Source organism: Sphaerodactylus townsendi, linkage group LG13, assembly GCF_021028975.2.
Source record: "Sphaerodactylus townsendi isolate TG3544 linkage group LG13, MPM_Stown_v2.3, whole genome shotgun sequence".
In the NCBI taxonomy this organism is placed as follows: domain Eukaryota; kingdom Metazoa; phylum Chordata; class Lepidosauria; order Squamata; family Sphaerodactylidae; genus Sphaerodactylus; species Sphaerodactylus townsendi.
In genome coordinates this window covers 56,664,868-56,686,066 of record NC_059437.1, presented here as the reverse complement: position 1 = coordinate 56,686,066, position 21,199 = coordinate 56,664,868, and the positions used below count along the sequence as shown (strand labels likewise).

General features: G+C 50.3%; 2 protein-coding genes across 4 annotated transcripts; one reads left to right on the top strand and one right to left on the bottom strand.

Moving 5' to 3' along the window:
- Positions 1-715: 715 nt before the first annotated feature.
- Positions 716-13,053, bottom strand: MVK (mevalonate kinase). 3 transcript variants are annotated; one of them, XM_048515021.1, is made up of 11 exons: positions 12,961-13,053; positions 12,058-12,143; positions 11,703-11,850; positions 10,231-10,378; positions 8,849-9,004; positions 8,050-8,153; positions 7,879-7,924; positions 5,691-5,781; positions 4,041-4,157; positions 2,396-2,549; positions 716-1,452 (listed from the first exon to the last, which is right to left on the bottom strand). In XM_048515021.1, the coding sequence occupies exons 2-11, from the start codon at positions 12,133-12,135 to the stop codon at positions 1,301-1,303; spliced, it is 1,194 nt and encodes a 397-aa protein (XP_048370978.1). In that variant the 5' UTR covers positions 12,136-12,143; positions 12,961-13,053; the 3' UTR covers positions 716-1,300. The 3 variants fall into 3 exon arrangements, with proteins under 3 accessions (XP_048370978.1, XP_048370979.1, XP_048370980.1); XM_048515022.1 differs by having other exon boundaries at positions 12,957-13,002; XM_048515023.1 differs by having other exon boundaries at positions 12,943-12,991.
- A 62-nt stretch (positions 13,054-13,115) lies between these two features.
- MMAB (metabolism of cobalamin associated B) lies at positions 13,116-19,928 on the top strand. The gene is made up of 9 exons (XM_048514284.1): positions 13,116-13,246; positions 14,209-14,273; positions 15,190-15,283; positions 15,993-16,050; positions 16,493-16,565; positions 16,819-16,916; positions 17,794-17,858; positions 18,256-18,315; positions 18,866-19,928. The coding sequence occupies exons 1-9, from the start codon at positions 13,152-13,154 to the stop codon at positions 18,954-18,956; spliced, it is 699 nt and encodes a 232-aa protein (XP_048370241.1). The 5' UTR covers positions 13,116-13,151; the 3' UTR covers positions 18,957-19,928.
- Positions 19,929-21,199: the final 1,271 nt, after the last annotated feature.

The window sequence follows — 21,199 nt, the reverse complement described above, 5'->3', positions numbered from 1 at the left end:
ACACCCGGTGGTCCCAGAAATGGCATCAGCAGACACCATCGTGGGGACCCCTGACCAAGTGGCTCATTTGGCAAGAAACACTGAGGAGAACAGCAGCAGCATTTATACACTGATACAGGTCTATCAAAACTAGGACAAAGAGGCTTAGAGACAGCTTCTACTCTAGAGCTGCGGCTATGCTGAACTCCGCGGCTTCGTGTTGATGTGTTTGGGGCTGTGTAGGGATGGGTGGAGGAAGGGGAAAGTGAGGATGGGGGATGAGTCTGAAATTGTGTGCATCGAGGAATGCTGCTGTAAATTTCGTTGCGCGTGCACAATGACAATAAAATGCTTATGCTTATGCTTTCCAGGTGCCTGACACAGATTCCTTGGTGTGATCTTTACAGCTACCTGGTGAGGTGGGTCAGCAGGACACTGTTCACTGCAGAGGGGGAAGGACCGGCAGAGAGAGACAGGGTGGCTTTCGGCTTCCTCGTGGGCAGCTGTGCAAAAGGCTCAGATTCTCAGTGGCCATGCACTGCCCTCCCCAAGCCAGAGGCAACATTTCAGTTCTGGACAGACAGCCTCAGTGGCTGGGCCAAGAGCACACTATGCATCAATGAACCACCCATGCATTTGAATCAAAGCCCAGGTTACAAAACCCTCAGCACGGGAAGGGCCTTCAAGAAGCTGCTAAAGGAGGCCAATTCAGTGAACTGAAGCCACCGCTCTTGGATAGAAGGCCATCTTTAAGGTTCCATTTTTAATCCCTCCCTTGAAACAACAGTTACTCAATGTGCCTTTTGACTAACAGCTCCACTGATTAAAATCAACCCCGCAAATCAAGTCTTAGTTGATTAATCTGTACAGCAGACCAATTAAAAACTTCCAGTCTCAGTGTGTCCAGCAGGATTTTCGGCCTCGCCGGGACCAGTCAAGTTAGTTCATTCCTGAGGATGGGGATTCTTCGTGGCCCAGAAGCAAAGGAGAATTAGAACAGCAGCCAAATGTCTGAGAATCCAGAAGTGCATGAACAGCAGTGAACAGAAAGACTTTGCAAGAGAAAAGATCATGATCGGCTCACCAGATGCCAGCCCACAGCCCCGGCTCTTCAAGCTGCACAAACAATGTGCCAGCCAGGCACAGGAAGGCTGGCTGAGAACTCTCACCAACAGGGCCCATTTGTGCTGCTGCACCACGGCTCAAGCTCGATCTCAGTCCACGCAAATCTAGCGGAAAACCTCCAGAAAGATCCCACCACGCCAGAGGGCCAAGACAGGACCCCAAAGCAATTGGCAGAAAAACTCTTTCCTTGCCACGGTTACACCCCGCTGAACGCCTTCAGCACCTCTGCTCTGAGTGACTGTGGTGAGTGGGCGCATATTCCAGGGGCCCCGATGTCCGTCTCCCAGCACTCAAAGCCGCAGTCGCTGAGGTCTCGGACAGCAGCTTCCACCACCGGAGGGGTCGTGTCTGCCATGAAAGGAAGGTGACCGTTAGCGTGTGGAAGGCTCGATCCGCGACAGACTCAGCTCCCCAAAACTGCTGTTCTGCCCTGCATCGGGAACTGATGAGTTATGCACAGAAGTGCGCAAGCTGGCCAAGATCCACATTTCACACTTCCAGAGCAGAACGGATCCACAGGGCTCACCCTCACAGCTGGTGCTTTCCCAGATACAACTGCGTCATCCATCCCCACCAGGCAGGCTTCAAAAGAGGCCCGGACCCACGAGATCAGTGATGGCGAACCTTTGGCACGGGTGCCAGAGGTGGCACTCGGAGCCCTCTCTGTGGGCACACACACACAGATTTTGACATTTGGGGGGTGGAAAATCACCCCCTCCACACACGCACACACACACACACATATCTAGGCTGGCCTGGGCCACTGAGCACGATGTGCGCGCACTGCGGTGAGAAAGGAGGACTCGGCTGGCTGCCTGTGCTCCAGGTGGCTGCTGCCCGGGGGTGGGGGGTGCAGAGGAGGCAGAGATGCTAGAGAGGCACAGAGCGGTGCACGCGGGACTTGCTGGAGGCTACAGCAGGCTGGCCCCTGCTTGAGCGGGTGGGGCACGGAAGAGGGAGCCAACCGGTGTTTTCTAAACTAAAAACTCAGCATTCAGGTTAAATTGCCGGGTTGGCACTTTGCAATAAATAAGTGGCGTTTGGGTTGTAATTTGGGCACTCGGTCTCAAAAAGGTTCGCCATCACTGCACTAGATCACTGCCACACACTTGACATCTGGCCATCTAGGAAGGCATCCATGGCCTCACTAAAGCGCTGCAGGGGCCATTCGATCAGGCCACAGCCTTCGACTCTGAAGGACAGAAAGTGACGATGGAAGAACCTGACAAAGGCCAGCATTTCCAATCCCTGCAGCAAGCACGCAAGACGGACACAAGCCCGCAATCCTGACCTGGCCGTAGCAAGGTGACGGCACAGCCTCCTCCACCGGCCCCCGTCAGTTTGCTGTGCAGTCCGTGGGAGGCGGTCAGCTGACAGACTTTGTCCAGCGAGGAATGGCCCACGCCCATCACATTCAGGTGGTGCTGGTTTATGTCCATCAGCTCCTGTCAAAAAGGAGGTACTGTTTACCTGCAAGGAGGAGCCCCAGAGCTCCACCCTCTGGGCAGAAACACACTTTGATTGGGGGACTCTCTGCCCCATGAAGCCAGGGCTCTGCAGGATTTAGTGCAGCTCCGTAGGGTCTGTAAGACAGAGCTGTCCCACCAGGCAGATGGCTGAGCCAGTCACAGTTGCCATCTCTGGCCTCCCCATTCCTCCCCATGCCCTGTTAGCCTACAACAGGGTGGTTTTTGTCTGCCCCTTCCTTTGAAAGGTACAACAAGGGCTCAGTGAAATGGAAGTTTCATCACCTTGTTTTCGTAGGCAGACGTAAAGTCTTTTTAAAATGTTAATGCAAAGTAGATATTTATAGTTTTATTGTATGTTTTATATTTATTTCATGTTGGAAACCGCCCTGAGCCCGAGAGGGGAGGGGCAGTGTAGAAATTTAATACAATAAAAATAAACATTAAATCCTGAACCCGCTATTCCCACTGGCCTGAAGAGCTTCCAGACCCCTATCCCTAGAAATGGGAAGGCCTGGAAAAAGAGACCAAAGATTATTTTTCCCCTGAGAACCTCCCAATCAGAAAAATGAAGAACTGTTGGGAAGCGCTGAAGAAAACCCCCATGAGAGGCCTTCTGGAATGAAGAAATGCTTCGATCACGTTTTACCCACACAAAATACATAGCAGGAAAATTTTCCCATAAAACAAGCTGCATCAACAATTACAATTCCTATATATGCAACAGACAGAACAGTTGAGCCGATGAGTTTGACAACAAACACACTGCTCAAGAGCCAAAGGTTTGTAATGCCATAAAGTTCAACTGGATATCCAAATATGACAGAAGTATGAGAGCATTCCTGTCACAGTAAATTTATTTATTTATTTATTTTATTCTTTCGATTTTTATACCGCCCTATCCCCAAGGGGCTCCGGGTGGTGGAGTATACATGCTCCCTTTTACTACAGCCAGATGTTTTCAGTGTTTATTTTTTTATCTCAGATGGGAAAAATTGATACACATCCAAGGGAAACTATGTTGACTCTAGTACTTTCTCAGGTTTGCTTGCAGAAAACGAAGGAACTTGTACTTTTAAATTCCATAAATATACCGAATAGTTCGGTTTTATAAACAAAGTTCTAACCAATGAATGTTTCATTAGTAAAAACAGTTTAAGACTGACAAAAATATTGCTTTTTACTGTCTGTTTTTCCAAAAAAAGCATTTTCTACAGTTGTGGAATTGTTTCATCTCTACTTTGCTACTAGAGACCCTTCAAATGCAGAAGAAAGCAAGGACAATTTTTACACAAACTCAGGAAGCTCTGCATTCGACTGTGGCCCCTCCCCACATGACACATCTGGAAGCACGGTTTGGAATCTGATCCCCAGAACAGAATTTAGCATCCCGGAAGACTGCAAATGGGGTTGGCATTCTGAAAAACAAGGTTACCACCCTCAAGGCTGCTGTTCAGGACTCTCTCTCACCTCTAGAACAGGGTAGTGCTCCAGTGATGGATGTTCAGCCATCGCTGCAAGAACAGTTTCGCACTCCTGAGAAATGGCATCTACTGATGTGAGGACCGGCTCCATTATAGCAGGAAACTGCAGAAGGAAAGCAGAAGAAAAAGCAGAAAAGAAAGCAGAACTGCAAAGATTGTCATGCCCTTATATAAAGCAGTGGTGCGACCGCACTTGGAGTACTGTGTCCAGTTCTGGTGGCCACATCTCAAAAAGGATATCGAAGAGATAGAAAAAGTGCAGAGAAGAGCAACGAGGATGATTGAGGGACTGGAGCACCTTCCTTATGAGGAGAGGCTGCAGCGTTTGGGACTCTTTAGTTTGGAGAGGAGACGTCTGAGGGGGGATATGATCAAAGTCTATACAATTATGCATGGGGTAGAAAATGTGGACAGAGAGACATTTTTCTCTCTTTCTCACAATACTAGAACCAGGGGGCATCCATTGAAAATGCTGGGGGGAAGAATTAGGACTAATAAAAGGAAACACTTATCCACGCAACGTGTGATTGGTGTTTGGAATATGCTGCCACAGGAGGTGGTGATGGCCACTAACCTGGATAGCTTTAAAAGGGCCTTGGGCAGATTTATGGAGGAGAAGTTGATCTATGGCTACCAATCTTGATCCTCTTTGATCTGAGATTGCAAATGCCTTAACAGTCCAGGTGCTCGGGAGCAAACAGCCGCAGAAGGCCCTTGCTTTCACATCCTGCATGTTGAGCTCCCAAAGGCACCTGGTGGGCCACTGCGAGTAGCAGAGAGCTGGACTAGATGGACTCTGGTCTGATCCAGCTAACTTGTTCTTATGTTCTTAAGAGTAAGTTGGAAATCCCGAGCAACAGCACCATTCCGCATTTGCACCCTTTTGGGAACTTCCACAACCATCATAGCAAGAGAGCCTGGCAAGGTTCTCAATAGTGTGTGTGTGTGGGGGGGGGGGGGGGCGGAAATCAGCCAGCTGCGTCTTCTGAAAAATGATGTCATGAGGGGGAGGAGGGCCTGCCTTGTAAAGGTCAGCATTCTCTGCCAATTGAGAGCAGCAGCAGCATCTTTTTAGAGAGATACCAGCAGCAAAAGACGAGGAGTGGAGCCTCCGGGGAAGGTCTTTGTGGTCCAGTAGCCCTAGAAGGGCACCAACTGCAAACGTAGCTGGAGCCCTGCAGCTTCCCCTGGGCCTCCCATCTCTCCCGGGCCCCCACCTGCAGTCTTGTGTGCTGGGGAGACCCCAAACACCTCCATGAGGAGACACCAGTCATTTGGAGTGTTATGAGACATAGCAGCAGTTTCTGCCCCCTTAGATCTCAGGAAAAAGGAATTGATAGATATCTTGCATATTGACTCAGTGGGGGGCTTTGCAAAGTGAGGCAGGAGGCAGCCCAGGAGCTGGGGCAACCACCTTCTCTTCCACAAGTAATTCCAGCTGGCACCTTAAGCTGCGCTCAACAACCATTAAACACACGTTTGCAAACATCCTGCCGGCGTTCCTCCTCTTTCTGTGTACGCAGACCAGGGGGGAGAAGCCAGATACATAAGCAACCATGTTAAACTGCATACGTGAATGGTAAGCTGGTAAACCGTAACTTCTCTAAATGAATGAGAAGGCAGGTAAGACAGATACCTTCATCATCTTGTCTTTGACTCCTGCCACCAGCACTTTGGTGCTCCGAGGAACCCGCGTGTTGGTCAGCAAAATCCTTAATGTGGGCACTCTGGGACAGCGGGAGGGGAAAGAGATACACACTTTAGTCTCCATCCCGGCAGGGCCCATGTACATCATTCCATTGGGTTTTGTGCTTCCTCAGCCTTCCTTGACTCCGAAATTACTGGCTGCAATAATGAACAGTTGCCTACGTCCAGTGGTGGGATCCAAAAATTTTAGTAACAGGTTCCCTCGCCAGCCCCCTCTCAGCAAGGGGGGCAGAGGAGTACCTAGGCAAACCTGAGCCCGGGGCAAAACCTGAGTTGGATGCCCCCCCCCCCCATGGGCAGCCACCCCACCACGACCCCCAAAATGTTTTTGAACCAGGTCATTTCTAAATCATCTTCACATTATAGAAAATGCCCCAACTCACAAATCTGAACACAGCAATGGTGAAACACACAGGTTCTTTGATAGAGACTGGTGAGATAAAAGTTACGAAAGGCTGAGAATCAATGAATTGCAGTACTTGAAAGGGATTAACCCAGTTCAGGGAGTTACATTATTAGTCGCAATTGCTATATGGAACCTTCACGTTCAAAGGCAGGATGCCTCTCAGGGAGGTGAGGACATGGAGATGGAAAAGCGGACCCAATTAGTAACCCCCTCTCGGCATACACAAATAATTAGTAACCCACTCTCGGGAACTGGTGAGAACCTGCTGGATTCCACCTCTGCCTACGTCTCCAGACTTCAAAACAAGGGGACTGAAATCCAAGGACAGAACTTCAGAGGAAGTATGTATTGGTGCATTGGCTAGCATTTGAAGCTGGCATCACTGAGATCTGGGTTTTAATCATGGGGGGGGGGGGGGCTTGTGCTAGTCCTTTACCCCTCTCTCTAGGCCTTCTTCACAGGGCTGGTGTTAAGGACAAGATAAGAAAAGCAGCTGTTTGTGGTGACTTTAGATCCTCAGAACAGGAGTCCCCAACATGGTGCTCACAGATACCTTGGCACCCACAGACACCTTTTCCGGTGCCCGCCAAATGTTTTTAGACAGAGGGCAGGGCTAAACGGGCCTTGTGGCCAGCAAGGCTTTTGATTGGCCACACAGATTTCTTGTTAAATGTTGCTTTGGCAGCAGCGGCCACCACGTCACAAGAATCTTCACTGAACTACTGAGAAGACCCTGCAGCCGCCGCATTGTAGCTCCGTGAGAACCACCGGCACGAACATTAAACACAAACAGAGCAAAGCAATTTCACAGCCCGCAGGAGATTTTAACAGACTCTGACTCCGATGCATTAGCAGAAGGTGCCGGGTGGCACCACAGGAGTGCTTTCTTTGGAACACTACCCTCTGGGTTTTATCGAAACACCAATCACTGGCAAGGAGTCCCTGTCTCCCAGCTGGCCGTAAAAGTAATACTGCCCGGATGAATGCAGCAGCTATCAGGTGCCCGAAAGCAGGAGAAAGTCCAGTTCCCCCATCCCAGCCCTAAGCAGCCAAAGAGCCGCCACTCCAAGAGCAGAAAAGAGCAGTAAAAAACAAAAAATCAATTCTACTTCCCCCACCTCCCAAATAAATGATTTTCAGAATGTCAGAGGCAGATGCTCACATGCAGTGCGGACTAAGACTTACTCTAATACAGAAAGGCCAAATTTAAATATTCCTTTTTCATCATCTTAGGCATGTTCTATGTTCCCCATATTAATGCACCAGATCCAAAGGGACTTCAGGAGACCCTGGTTCTGAAGAAGAAGAGTTTGGATTAATATCCCCCCTTTCTCTCCTGTAGGAGACTCAAAGGGGCTGACAATCTCCTTGCCCTTCCCCCCTCACAACAAACACCCTGTGAGGTGGGTGGGGCTGAGAGAGCTCCGAGAAGCTGTGACTAGCCCAAGGTCACCCAGCTGGCGTGTGTGGGAGTGCACAGGCTAATCTGAATTCCCCAGATAAGCCTCCACAGCTCAGGCGGCAGAGCTGGGAATCAAACCCGGTTCCTCCAGATTAGATACACAAGCTCTTAACCTCCTACGTCACTGCTGAAGGCGCAAGGATCAAGGATACAGATGGCCACAAGGGCTGAAATGTCTTATTCTCATTGTCTCCAAGACCAACCACAGCTTCTTGTGGCAGAAACCACAACAGCCCGAAAGAACGCTACCTTTTCAATGAGCAGATCTTCCCCGACTGGTACCGCAGAGCTCCACCTAAACATGTGAAGAAAGAAGCTGAGTTACAGAGCGGGACATGGTGGCCTTTGTGACCCGGCCAGAGGAACTCAATCATACGTCAACTTTGTGAAAGAAATAGAATAAGAGAACAGCAAACCTACCCCAAGTGCTGACTGAATTGTCCACCCCGGATGGGTTCCCGTGGATTACCTGCTCCCCCCGGAAGGCCCAGCTGTTGATCACGGCCAGATTCTCTTTGGACCACCTGTTAGCAAAGCACACAGAAGAGACTGCAAGAGCAGCAAACCATCCCTATTCTGGCAGCGCAACCACTGCCCAGCCTCCCAGTAAGACCTTTGACCTTCCGAAACTACCACAGATGGAGAAGAAGAGTTTGTATTTATAGAAGAAGAAGAGTTTGGATTTATATCCCCCCTTTCTCTCCTGTAGGAGACTCAAAGGGGTTTACAATCTCCTTGCCCTTCCCCCCTCACAACAAACACCCTGTGAGGTGGGTGGGGCTGAGAGAGCTCCGAAAAGCTGTGACTAGCCCAAGGTCACCCAGCTGGTGTGTGTGGGAGTGCACAGGCTAATCTGAATTCCTCAGATAAGCCTCCACAACTCAAGTGGCAGAACTGGGAATCAAACCTGGTTCCTCCAGATCAGAGTGCACCTGCTCTTAGCCACTGCTCTTAGCCACTACGCCACTGCTTCTCTCCGTAAGGAGACTCAAGGTGGCTTACAAGCTCCTTTCCCTTCCACTCCCCACAACGGACACCTTGTGAGGTAGGTGGGGCCAAGATAGTTCAGAGAGAACTATGGCTGGCCCAAGGCCACCCAGCAGGAATGTAGGAGTGCGGAAATGCATCTGGTTCACCACAGAAGCCTCTGCCACTCAGGTGGAGGAGTGGGGAATCAAACCCGGTTCTCCAGATTCTCCAGGCTCTGCTGGAACCTTACCTGCTCTCAGATTGGCCCTCCTCCAGAGGGTAGCCAATGACTCCACAGCCAGAAAGCAAGGCTCCTGCCAGGCAGACCGAATATGCAGCGCTGGAGCCTAACCCAGCCCCAGTGGGCAGCTCAGACCACACCACGATGTCCGCACTCGGCATGAATCTAGGACAGGGAAGGATACACAGCATAAGCTGCAGTCACCTCTTTAGCTGGTGTCAAGAGAAAAGTGGTTTTACATTCACATTTTGGAGCACAGCAGCTCATTTTCCAGCTCTGAGGAAATTATGGCACCGACCAGAGGCCCGTTGGCGAGCCTGAGGGATCGCTATATATGCAGAAAACTTTGGTTGGGAAGAACTTTGGTGGGGAATCAATTGCTGCCCTCAGTTGCCAAAAGAAAGTCCCAATTTGTTCATGGTGTCAACAGGAGGGAAGCCCACAAGCTTTTCCACTCCTCCTTCCAGGGCTGAAGAGAAGCCCAGTTTGTGGATAAGAAACAAGCTCTGGTTTGTTCAGGCACCTGCTTCAACCATCAGAAACAGTGAGGGTGTCCAAAAAGTTCTCAACTTTGCCACAAGGAAGGGCCCATTTAAGCTCAAGGCCTTCAGGCCAGTTTATTCCACAGACAATCCAAGGTTTGTTTAGGGGATCAGGGTAGTGAATTTTTGGCACTCTAGGATACTATGAATCCATAATTTTATCAGTTTCGCCAGCATGGCCAATTGGCCATGCTGGCAGGGGCTGATGGGAATTGTAGTCCATAACATCTGGAGTGCCAAAGGTTCGCCACCACTGGTTTAGGACAACTGAATGTGCCCCCAATGCATTAGATGGCTTTGGAAAACACCTGAAGAACACTGTATCAGGAAGGCTATCACAGAAAATATAAAGAGACTTTCACTTTAAAAAAGATATTCTGATTACCTGTTGCCCCACGTATATGCAAAACTGCCTTCATACCAAATAACCCACCTGTCAAGCTCTGACCAGCTGCAGCTCACCAGAATCTCAGTTGGGGGATCTTTCACATCACATCATCCCCCCCCCCCCCCCCCCCCCCGATCCTATTGACTGGAAATGCCAGAGGCTGAACCTGGGACTTTCTGCATGAAACGCTCTCTCACTGACCCATTTCTCTACAATGAGAAACAGCACAGCCTTTGGGACCAAAGAGAAATGTTTACAAGTATCTCCAGGCACGTCCTGTAATCTGCTCTGAATCTGTAGGATAAGGTGAGCTATTTGTTTGTCTGCAGAGGACCCTGCTGCCTCCCAGTGGACAAACCACCAGCAGATTTAAGAGGCAAACTGGCCCCAGTTCTTCAGCTCAGATCCAAGTGAAATCTGATGGCTCTTGTTGACCTAGCAGATGTTGAGGATGCCCTTACCCACATCTGGATGCGATAGACAGGTACAGGTACAGAAATGCAAGAGTAGCCAGGCTTTGCGGGGTGGCAGTTGTGTTGTTGAGCCCTGCAAATGCTTTCAACTTCTCTACTTGTTCTGGGTTGGGGGGTTGAGATTCGGTTTGGTCAGCTGAGAAAAAAAAAAGACAGCCAAGACAATGAGATAATATTCTTAATGTGAAAGACTCTCCCCAACCCCCAATGTGCATAAATTACAGACAATAATGTGATTATTAAGACTCTTCTGGATAGAGACCTTGGTATTGGAGTACTGTGGATTTTCCAGGTTGTATGGCCGTGTTCCAGTAGCATTTTCAGAGGATGCCAGCCACAGATGCAGGCAAAACCCTCAACGTTCTAAGCGATTCCTACTGTGAAAGCCTTCGACAATAGACCTTGGTATTCTTTTTCAATCTGTACAACCCTGGCTGTGGTTTAACAGCCTGCCAAACTCTGCCACGGAGAAGCTCCTTCCACAGAGCCCCTCAATGTAGCTGAAGAGAAGTCTTGGCAAAGGATCCCCTTCCCCAGATTCCAGAAATCCACAATACAATCTGACCAGCCCTTTTTGATCTATTTATCATCCATGGTGCTTCACAGAGGAACATAACAGAGTCCTGAGAAAGGAGCAGCAGTGGCGTAGGAGGTTAAGAGCTCGTGCATCTAATCTGAAGGAACCGGGTTTGATTCCCAGCTCTGCCGCCTAAGCTGTGGAGGCTTATCTGGGGAATTCAGATTAGCCTGGGCACTCCCACACACGCCAGCTGGGTGATATTGGGATAGTCACAGCTTCTCGGAGCTCTCTCAGCCCCACCCACCTCACAGGGTGTTTGTTGTGAGCGGGGAAGGGCAAGGAGATTGTCAGCCCCTTTGAGTCTCCTGCAGGAGAGAAAGGGGGAATATAAATCCAAACTCTTCTCTTCTTCTTCTGAGGAAGTTACATCTAGATTTTGATCAAGAATGAAAGGAAAAGACCACAGCAGCAAAAGCAACAGACAAAAACCACTGGATGCTGTTACATCCAGATGGTCTGAAGTCTCTGCTCTGGATGAGGTCTTGAGCAATGCCAATTTCATGGCAAAAGAGAGATTTGAGAAGGGACCTGAAAGGGGGGAGGAGGAGGCATCACACAGGCAACCTGCAGGAAGAGAGGCTACTAGGTCCGAAGGGGCAAGCAAAAGAGAATGGCTGAATGGCAGGAGCAAGAGGCACCGACCCACTGCAATGTCCAGGCAGAAAGTATAGGAGGGGCAGGGCTCTCGCAAGGGGGCCCATCAGCTCAGCAAGGAATACCCAGTCCTCTCACCCCCAAACAGAGCCCAGGGTGCCGACAGCAAGTAGCCCCAGGCCTCCCAAAGATGAACTTTGGCAGATGGCCAGGGATTCTGGTGCGACAGCGGTGGCGAGAGGGATGAGGGAATTCCCTCGTCTACCGTAACATTCGTATTGCTTACCAGGGAAAGCCTCTAACAGCGGTTGAAGTTCTGAGGTGTCCCAGCACAGTCTGGTCCTGATATTTGGCAGCTCTACTAAGATTTTGCTGTCATTCCGAGGAGTCATTTTAAGGAAGGTCCTCAAGTTCACGGCCACGGCCACGGCAGCCTGTGAAAGAGAAAGGGATGAGGATGAGCCCACCAAGGTACATCTGCCATGTGCTGGGCAGGTCGTTTCAGAATGCTCCGCTTGGGTCCTAGTGCCTACCTAGTTCTGTTATAAATGAATTACTTCCCAGTTCATTTATCCAAGACAGCTGAATCCCACCTAAGCCACAAGCCAGGCTGTTCAGGAGACAGAAGCCAACACACCTACCTTGCCGTGGACCACAGCATGTTCACCATGAAGTATGACCTTCCCAGGGGCAGACACACATAGAGTCCTGGCCAGCATTCCTTCCTCTGCAAAGACAGGAACATACTGACACCCGTGCATTCCCGTACAAAGGTGCAAAGGTTCTTGTTTAAAAACAAACAGCAATTAGATCCCAAATTTGTTTCAGCACTCCCAGCACCCCCCACCCACCCACTGCACTCCCAGCTGCAGAATCACACACTTCCTTTACAAAACTCAGCACCTCTTCCCACCCCGAGCACCGGTGACTTCAGCGCAGAATTTCAGAGGGTAGCCATGACAGAGTAGAACACCTGGATTCTAGCACAGCAGCACCTTACAGATCAATACGATTGGAGGGGGGCTGGCAGAAGTTTTCAAGGTATGTAATGATGGAAGCTTTGGCTGCTGTGGTTTTTCCGGGCTGTGTGGCCCTGGTCTGGTGGTTTTAGCTTCTAGATGCAGATGAGACAAGAGGAGCTGAAGCCACCAGGCCACGGCCCCCAGCCCAGAAAAACCACAATTGCCAGTTGATTGCAGCCAGGAAACCCTTCCACAATACATTGCAGCTGACTCCTGTCAGGTGATCTCACTGGCCTCTAAGGTGTCACCCGACTCAAACAGGTGACCCCAGGGACAAAAATCTTAAGCTGTCCTACAGCAGACGCTTATGCAACTCCAGCCGGCATTTCTCAGAAATCCACCCCCATCCCCCAAGATCAGAAGGTGCTGAAACACACGGGGGGTTACCTGTCCTCCCCTATTTCCTACCAAGGGGGACACGGACACGCCCACCCCAGAGCACCCTCACACAGCTGGCAAAGAACACTCGGGGGCCTCCTGGCCAGGTGCAGCAGAGCTCCCTACCTGTCCTGACGAACCTACCTGCCGCTACCTGTCCCGGCCGCCTTCTCTCATAGTGCGCTCCAGGAAGGAGGCGTGGCCGGTGACGCCTAAGGGGGCGGGGCGGGAGGAGGGCTCCTCTGTCCAATCAGGCGCCGGCGGGAGGAGCTGGCGCGCCGGTCAGGAGATTTCCAACGGTGGCCGGGGAGGGACATTTTCGGGCGCCGGCGGGGATGGCGAGTGGGCGCTGCCTGATCCGCGTGGCCGCGGCCGCCCGGTGGGGACTAGTCCGGCGCGCGCTGAGCCAGCAGCAGGGCGAGCCGCCCAGGTGAGCAGGCGTTGCAGGTGTCAAGGACGCATGCGCAGAGTTTAGATGAGCCTGAAGAATGCGAAGTCATCGTTAGGGAAAGGAAAGAGAAGAAACAGGTGTCCAACCTTGGCCCTCCAGATGTTCGTGGACTACAATTCCCATCAGCCCCAGCCAGCATGTCCATGCTGTTAGGGGTTGATGGGAATTGTAGTTCACGAACATCTGGAGGGCCGAGGTTGGCACCCAACGTACTTGCAGGGGGTGATGGGAATTGTGGTCATGAACATGTGGAGGAGCAGAGTTAGACACCCGTTGTGTCTGCAGGACCGCCTCTCTCAATCTGCCCCCCCCCCCCCAAGAATATTATGCTCTGCAAACAACAACTTACTGGTGATCCCTGGCCCTGAAAAGTGCCCCACTGCCCTTGGCTAGGGTCAGAGCCTCCCCAGCTCTGGCCCCAACCTAGTGGATTGCTCTGTCCAATGAGATGAAAGCCCTGCAGGATCCATCTGCAGGACCTGTAAGGCAGACCTGTTCTGCCAGGCTTATAGCTGAAGCCAGCAGCAGGCTTGATCCATCTTGGATCTCTCTTCCCTTCTGTTTTGTACTGGTTTTAATAAGTTTCTATTTTTGTGGTATTTTTATGATTGTACCCCACCCAGAGACTTTGATGATGGACAGGAAATAAATATGCAGGAAATTAATAATGTTGTACATTTTTTTATTGGTACAGGGAAAGCTGCTCTTAGCCTGGTTTGACAGGGAGAGCTGGCTTTAAACCTAGTAAATAAATAAAGACCTGGAAAGTAAATATTATTGCTCATCCTTTCTTGGTTGTTTTATTTTTCAACCGGTCCAAGTTGATGCGAATCACCTAAACTAGTTTAAAAGGTTGTGTTCACACTGCACACTGAACCGTTTCAAGCCTGCTGCATTTTAATATTTACAACTATTTAATTATCTCGTTTTTTCCACCTTAGCCTAGATGCCAAACCCAAGAGGACAAGCCAAGTCCCAAAGATCTACACGAAGACTGGGGACAAAGGTAGCAACTGTGAGCCGGGGCAACGCTAAGAGCACCCCCCCACCCCCGAAGCTGGCTTATGGGGGACTGGCCCATTTTGACATTATCTGATCTGTTGATCATCTGGTGCTCGCTGGGGGAGGAGGCTCATGTCTCAAGCATCAGATAAGCACATTTTGCAAAGATCTGCTCATTGTATGTAAAGAAGTGGGGTGCAGTCTGTGAAAGTTTATGAATGTTGTTGGTCTTTTGATTGTGGCAAGACTCCTTTCTCTAGGAATGGCTCTTTAAGAGCTCCTGAAAAAGATCACTCCCAGCAACCGAGATTCCATTAATGGAGATTCCTGGGATTGAACCTGGGATCTTCTGCAACCTGTGGCTCTCCAGATGTTCATGGACTACAAATCCCATCAGCCCCTGCCAGCATGGCCAATTGGCTGATGGGAATTGTAGTCCATGAACATCTGGAGAGCCGCAGGTTGCAGACCCCTCCTAGACAATCTTGCTCAGGATTGGTTTATGCAAATCTCCAGGGTTCCAGGAAGCCCTTCTCCAGATCCCGCCATTGGAGATCCTTTGACTGGATCTTTTTCATGCCACACCTTCAGATTCTAATTTACACAGGCAAACAAATGTAGAATCTTTCACCAGCTCTGGTCCTTTAAAAAGAACTTGGAGTGTAACTGTGACAGAACGTTTGTGCAGTTTAATAGAAGATTATAATAGGATCTCGTTAAGAATCACATTGTGATACTTACAACATCAAGTGATGACTTGCACTTGTAGATTTGCCTTCAACCTCAAGACCAGAGGCTTTCAACGGGGTTGGTTCACACATTCTGTTGCCGGAATCATGCATAGAAAACTGTGCTCGTGTACCAGCCTGCGGGGTCTGGCTTTGAGCAGTTGGAACCTTTGTATCCTGCCTGTTTTAAAGGATTTTCCAGCACGTTCACTGGGGAGAGGAGAGCAAAAGATGACCAGATCTTTGACGCCTTGGGGACATTGGACGAATTAAGTTCCACCATAGGGTAAGTGGCAGAATAGCTAAAATGCATTTGCTGTCTGCCTGGATGTTCCAGAGAAGCAATGAATCAATGCTGTGAGGGTGCCAGTGAAAAATTCTCACCCTGGCTATTATTGAGACGGTCTGCGTCTTGGTCACTGGGCCTATGCATGATGTACATCCTGAGGGGAGCAGGAGGAATGGGGAGTGATGGTCTGTCAAAAGGCTGTGTTGCTGTTGCAGCCTCCACACCCGTGACATCATGCCCTTTCTGCTCCAGATGAACAATCAAACTGGGCCGAGCACTGAAGCCTCGCTATCACTTGCCATCAGCCCTGCGTGCCTTGGGATTGTGACAAACCTGGGCAGAAGCTATTGCATTTCTCAGCATGCTTCCGACGTGCACTGAGCAAACAGGGTGGTGAGAAAGTGGGAGGCGGTGATTTAACAAGCGTGGCACACACCCACAGAAATAAGGGCAGGTCTGCATTACAGATTTGAACCTGTTCCAGACCTTCCTTCCTTCTTTATTTCCTTGCTTGCTTCATTCCTAGTCCACCTGTCTCACGTACGCTCGAATATGGCCAGGGCAGCATTTCAGTTCCTGAGGAAACAGTGTCTGTGAAAGCAGAATGATAACCCAGACATGCTCAGAGAGAGTTATTGTGAAATACCAAATTCTTGTAGGAGTCAGGCAGAGAGCTTGCGATTAGTTCTGTCCTCTTGTTTTCCAGGTTGTGTGCTGAATTTGGCAGTGAACACAACCACTCCTTTTTGGAAGAGCTTCACAAGGTGAGGGGTAACTATTGGCTTAGGGCATCCGGTACACAAATTCATTGCTCGGTGCAAAGGACAGATCCCAACATATAATCCAGTATGTTGCTACCAGTGTGCAACGATGGCTAGACTGTTGAACTAGGGCCATGGTGGCGAACCTTTGGCACTCCAGATGTTATGGCCTACAATTCCTATCAGCCCCTGCCAGCATGGCCAATTGGCTTTGCAATGGCAACGGCCATCTTTTCCAAGACAGTTACTCACACAACACAAGCCTTTATTGGCATATAAAACAGGACAAAATTTTAAAACAAAACAAGGTTAAGAAATACAGTTAAAATTACTAATTTCCAGTATAAAATTTGCAACAGTTTCACAAAAGAGTACATCAGAGCTGTTCAGGAGATTGGGTATCTTATAAAACTCAAAAGCCCTTTCCCTCGCTTTCTTCCTGCAGGTACAGCGTATGCTGCAAGATGCCGGTTCCAACGTGGCAACTCCGATCTCCTCTGCCAGAGAGTCTCACTTAAGTAATTACAGAAGAAGGGGGCCAACCCCTCTTTCAATACAAGCCCTGCACTTTTCAGCTGGTTTCCTCCTCTCGACATGTTCTTGTTCCCTGGCGTAGGTTTTACAGCATCCAAGAAACAGCCAGAACTGTGCCAAGGGACAAAACTAGAAATTCAGGAAGCATCTGGAGGAGGGGGGGGCAGGGTCTGCAGGGGCGAGAGAAATGTGTGTGGGGTTTTTTTTCCTCCACTCACATCCTTTTTTCCTCTATAGAACGAACGTCCTTTAGTGAAAAGCCCATCTTAGAACTGGAGACCTGGATCGATCGATACTCGGACCAGCTTCCACCTTTGACAGCTTTCATTTTGCCGGTAGCTATTTTGCATGATTTTTAAGGTTGGGGTAGTAGAAGTGCGTGCCTACATCCACGTGATTCAGCAGCTAGTGTGGCCTCAGCTGCTGACTCCCCAGAAGAACGAACCCTAGGCAAATTCTCTCTCATCCCCACCGCACGTTTCCCCTTGACAGTTTTGGAGTGAGGGTGGGGGACGCTGAAAATTGCTGCCTCAGTGGCAGAAGTCTCTTCCCTGCCTCTTTGCTGCCTCAGTGGCAGAAGTCGAGGATGATTGAAGGATTGGAGCACCTTCCTTACGAGGATGATTGAAGGATTGGAGCACCTTCCTTATGAGGAGAGGCTGCAGTGTTTGGTACTCTTTAGTTTGGAGAGGAGACGTCTGAGGGGGGATATGATTGAAGTCTATACAATTATGCATGGGGTAGAAAATGTTGACAGAGAGAAATTTTTCTCTCTTTCTCACAATACTAGAACCAGGGGGCATCCATTGAAAATGCTGCGGGGGAAGAATTAGGACTAATAAAAGGAAACACTTCTTCACACAACAAGTGATTGGTGTCTGGAATATGCTGCCACAGGAGGTGGTGATGGCCACTAACCTGGATGGCTTTAAAAAGGGCTTGGACAGATTTATGGAGGAGAAGTCGATCTATGGCTACCAATCTTGATCCTCCTTGATCTGAGATTGCAAATGCCTTAGCAGACCAGGTGCTCAGGAGCAGCAGCAGCCGCAGAAGGCCATTGCTTTCACATCCTGCACGTGAGCTCCCAAAGGCACCTGGTGGGCCACTGCGAGTAGCAGAGAGCTGGACTAGATGGACTCTGGTCTGATCCAGCAGGCTAGTTCTTATGTTCTTATGTCTCTTCCCTGCCTCTTTTTCCTGTCGTTTCAGTCTGGGGGCAAGAGCAGCGCTGCTCTCCATCTCTCCAGAGCCGTCTGTCGCAGAGCTGAGAGGTGGTAAGTGCCTTCAGTAAGCTTCGAAGCTCTGCATGCCTCGAAAACGGAAGGGGATTGGCTGGCTGAAGAAGCCCTCTTGTGTGCCTGTGGGCAGTTGTGTTTTGTGTGTTGCTTGGGACGGAACCGTTGAACTGCCAAGTTACTGTCAGCCTCACAATAACACTCAGGGGTGATTTAACCGGGGTGCAGGCGATGCTGGTAGGAGTTTTGCAGAAACTGTTGCAATCTTTGAGTAAATTGGGCCTTTGAAACTGCTGATAAGCCTGGAATGCTGACATTGTGGGTGACTTTGGGAGTGGCAGCAATGAAGGAATGTTGCGATGTTGTGTGGGGCACCCAAGCTAGTCTGCTTTACATTATCAATCTAAATCTGACCTTTTAAAAAAATCCTCTGCAGTGTCGTTCCTTTAGTGAAATCTGGAGAAGCGGATGCGAACGTGGCCAAGTACTTGAACAGGTAACTTAAGCCTTGCGTGCTTCGTGGTGTCCGTGCTTCCTCCTGGGTCACCAGTCTGCAGGGGCAGGGGTCACGGGCCGTCTGTCAGTGGTATAAAGTTGCCGTTGACTGAGCTGGACCTTTCGTCTCTCAAGGTGAGGCTTCGCTCCTCGGAGTTGAAGTGACTCTCCAACAATTCAAGCCATCTTTTTTTTTTGGCGGGGGGGAGGAGAAAGGAGACTGAAAACGCTGGGTTCGAACACAAGATCTGCAAGCCAAGGAAATGCTAGCTCAGGGGTAGGGAACCTGCGGCTCTCCAGATGTTCAGGAACTACAATTTCCATCAGCCTCTGTCAGCATGGCCAATTGGTCAGCATGGCCAATTGGCCATGCTGGTAGGGGCTGATGGGAATTGTAGTTCCTGAACATCTGGAGAGCCGCAGGTTCCCTACCCCTGCGCTAGCTGAATTAGCCCAGTCTTTCTCCTGCCTCGTAGGATAAAAGGGTATTTCTGGTGCCTCTAGTTGTTCTGTGAACAATGCATTAACTCCTTGCTCACCCCAACTTCCAGGCTTAGTGACTACCTGTTTGTCTTGGCCCGTTACGCTGCACGGAAGGAAGGGAAGGAAGAGAAAGTCTACACCAGAACGGAGGAACGGTAGGCGCAAGGCGGCGACTGCCGCTGCAAGCTAGAGAGGACTCAATGAGACCAGATCCACGAAGGATGCCACTCTGAAACCTTGGAGCCGTGAGGAATAACATACCAATCGCAGCTGTGAGCCACTCCGTGAGCCACGGAGGGATTGCCGTGATTCAGAAGCCGCAACGCCTGCCAGCAGGTGCGGTGGAGAAAATCTCAGCTGGACTGCGAAGCTCTGGCCGAGACATCACATGCTCGTGTCCAAGTCCTGCCAGAACCTTCTTGCCAGCGCTGCATCCCTCAAGCCTAACCTTGTTTTTAATTTCCAAGCTGTCATATTTTTGCTGAGATTAATGCTCGCTCCTGGACTCTAACTGAGCCAAGTACTTTGACATGCAGCAGATGGGGCAGAGGTCCAAGGGCCAGGGCTGCGCAAGACAGCATATGGGGGCGGGGAGAAGGGAAATATTCTGTATGTTAGATGTGGTGTCCAAAGTCAGCAGGCTGAGGATCTTGTGAATTTGTCTTTCATTGTTTAAAGCAGGCAGCTATGAACATTGCAGTGGAGAAGAGCGGGGGGGCGGGGAGAGGATGAAATCACGTCAAGTGGCAACTGCAAGAAGACATGGAAAGCCTTTCCATTGAGGGGGGGGACTCAGAGCTGCAGCAATCTGGGCGGGGAGAGGAAAATAATAGCTACCAATTTCTCACATCCTTTGCATGACTTTAATCATTTGTCCTCACTTCCGATCAGGAAACGTTTTGCAGTGGATTGAAATGTTCAAAGACTGGACTTCCCCAAAGGGCTAGCAGATAGGAGAACGGGGCCCCAATTTACAGGAAATACAGTTCCCCTTGTGGACATGACACGCCTCCAGCAGCGTGAGGAGCTTGCTAGTCCCAGAAAGGGGGTGCAGAAGCGGGCAGAGTTTGCAAACATGTCCGGAGGCAAGTCTTTGACAGCCTAAGACAATCTAACCTCTTCTTGTTTGTGGTTCTTTGTACTCGAGACAAACGACGCCCTGAGTGAAATACATCTGCTGACTCCCACCCACTGAACATTTAATGGAAAAACTTATGCTGGGAAAAAAGCTCTTGGTAGAAAGCACTGTGAGTGAGTTTTGGATTTATATCCCCCCTTTCTCTCCTGCAGGAGACTCAAAGGGGCTTACAATCTCCTTGCCCTTCCCCCCTCACAACAAACACCCTGTGAGGTAGGTGGGGCTGAGAGAGCTCTGAGAAGCTGTGACTAGCCCAAGGTCACCCAGCTGGTGTGTGTGGGAGTGCACAGGCTAACCTGGATTCCCCAGAGAAGCCTCCACAGCTCAGGTGGCAGAGCTGGGAATCAAATCCGGTTCCTCCAGATTAGATACACGAGCTCTTAACCTCCTACGCCACTGTGCTTTGCTGGGCGTCTGGAGTTCCACCTCTGTGTGGAGAATGGCAACAAAAGTGGTTACTGTTCGACTCACACACACACACCCCCACCCCCACACACAACATGTGGGAGAGAGATCAACCAATGAGGCTGGCTGCAAAATTAGCTTCAGGATCCCCAAGCAACATTCCCCCATCCAGGCCTTTCTGTGGAGCAGCTGGGAGAAACCAAAAATCTGGGCCAGCCAGTTCCTCCCCTGGAGTTTACCAGTTCAAGCCCAGACACGTCCGCCGAAGCTCTGCAGCTGAACCCCCAGTCGGCCGTCTGCACCCCAGTGACCACCGCTAGGATCCTACGTTCACCCCCATTCCAAGGCACCTTGTGAAACAGAATTTAGAGATTCGTAAGGATGGGGGCAGTGAGCGAAGGAGTGTTTTGAGCCTGCCTCTCCTTTCTATAAGTGGAAATGCAATTTGCCCTGAGAATGGCAGATACCCTGCAAAGTGTGGGCAGGGAGATCTATGCGACAGGGCAAAGGTCCTTCCTGCTCAGAGTGCGGAGTGGGATCTTTTCAACTAATACGATGCCCTTTCCTACCAGCACATGGAGGCGTCCGCAGTCATGAAAGGGCGCCACCAATTTGAGGAGGGAGCCAAGGGATCCTGCCCCAGCTAGCCGCCGTTGCCAACTAGGTAGGCCACTAGCCCTCCCTGCCCTGCTCCAGCATCTGGGCTGTGGAAGTACACAACTCCCGGCCTAGAGACAGTTTAGTGGCTCCCACTTTGTGTAAGGCCTGTTTGAGACTAGGAAGGCTCCTGCTCTCCCGGCCGTCCACAAACCGAACTACCCAAGAGGGCTCTTCTGCACAGGCAGCAGGGTTGCCCCGA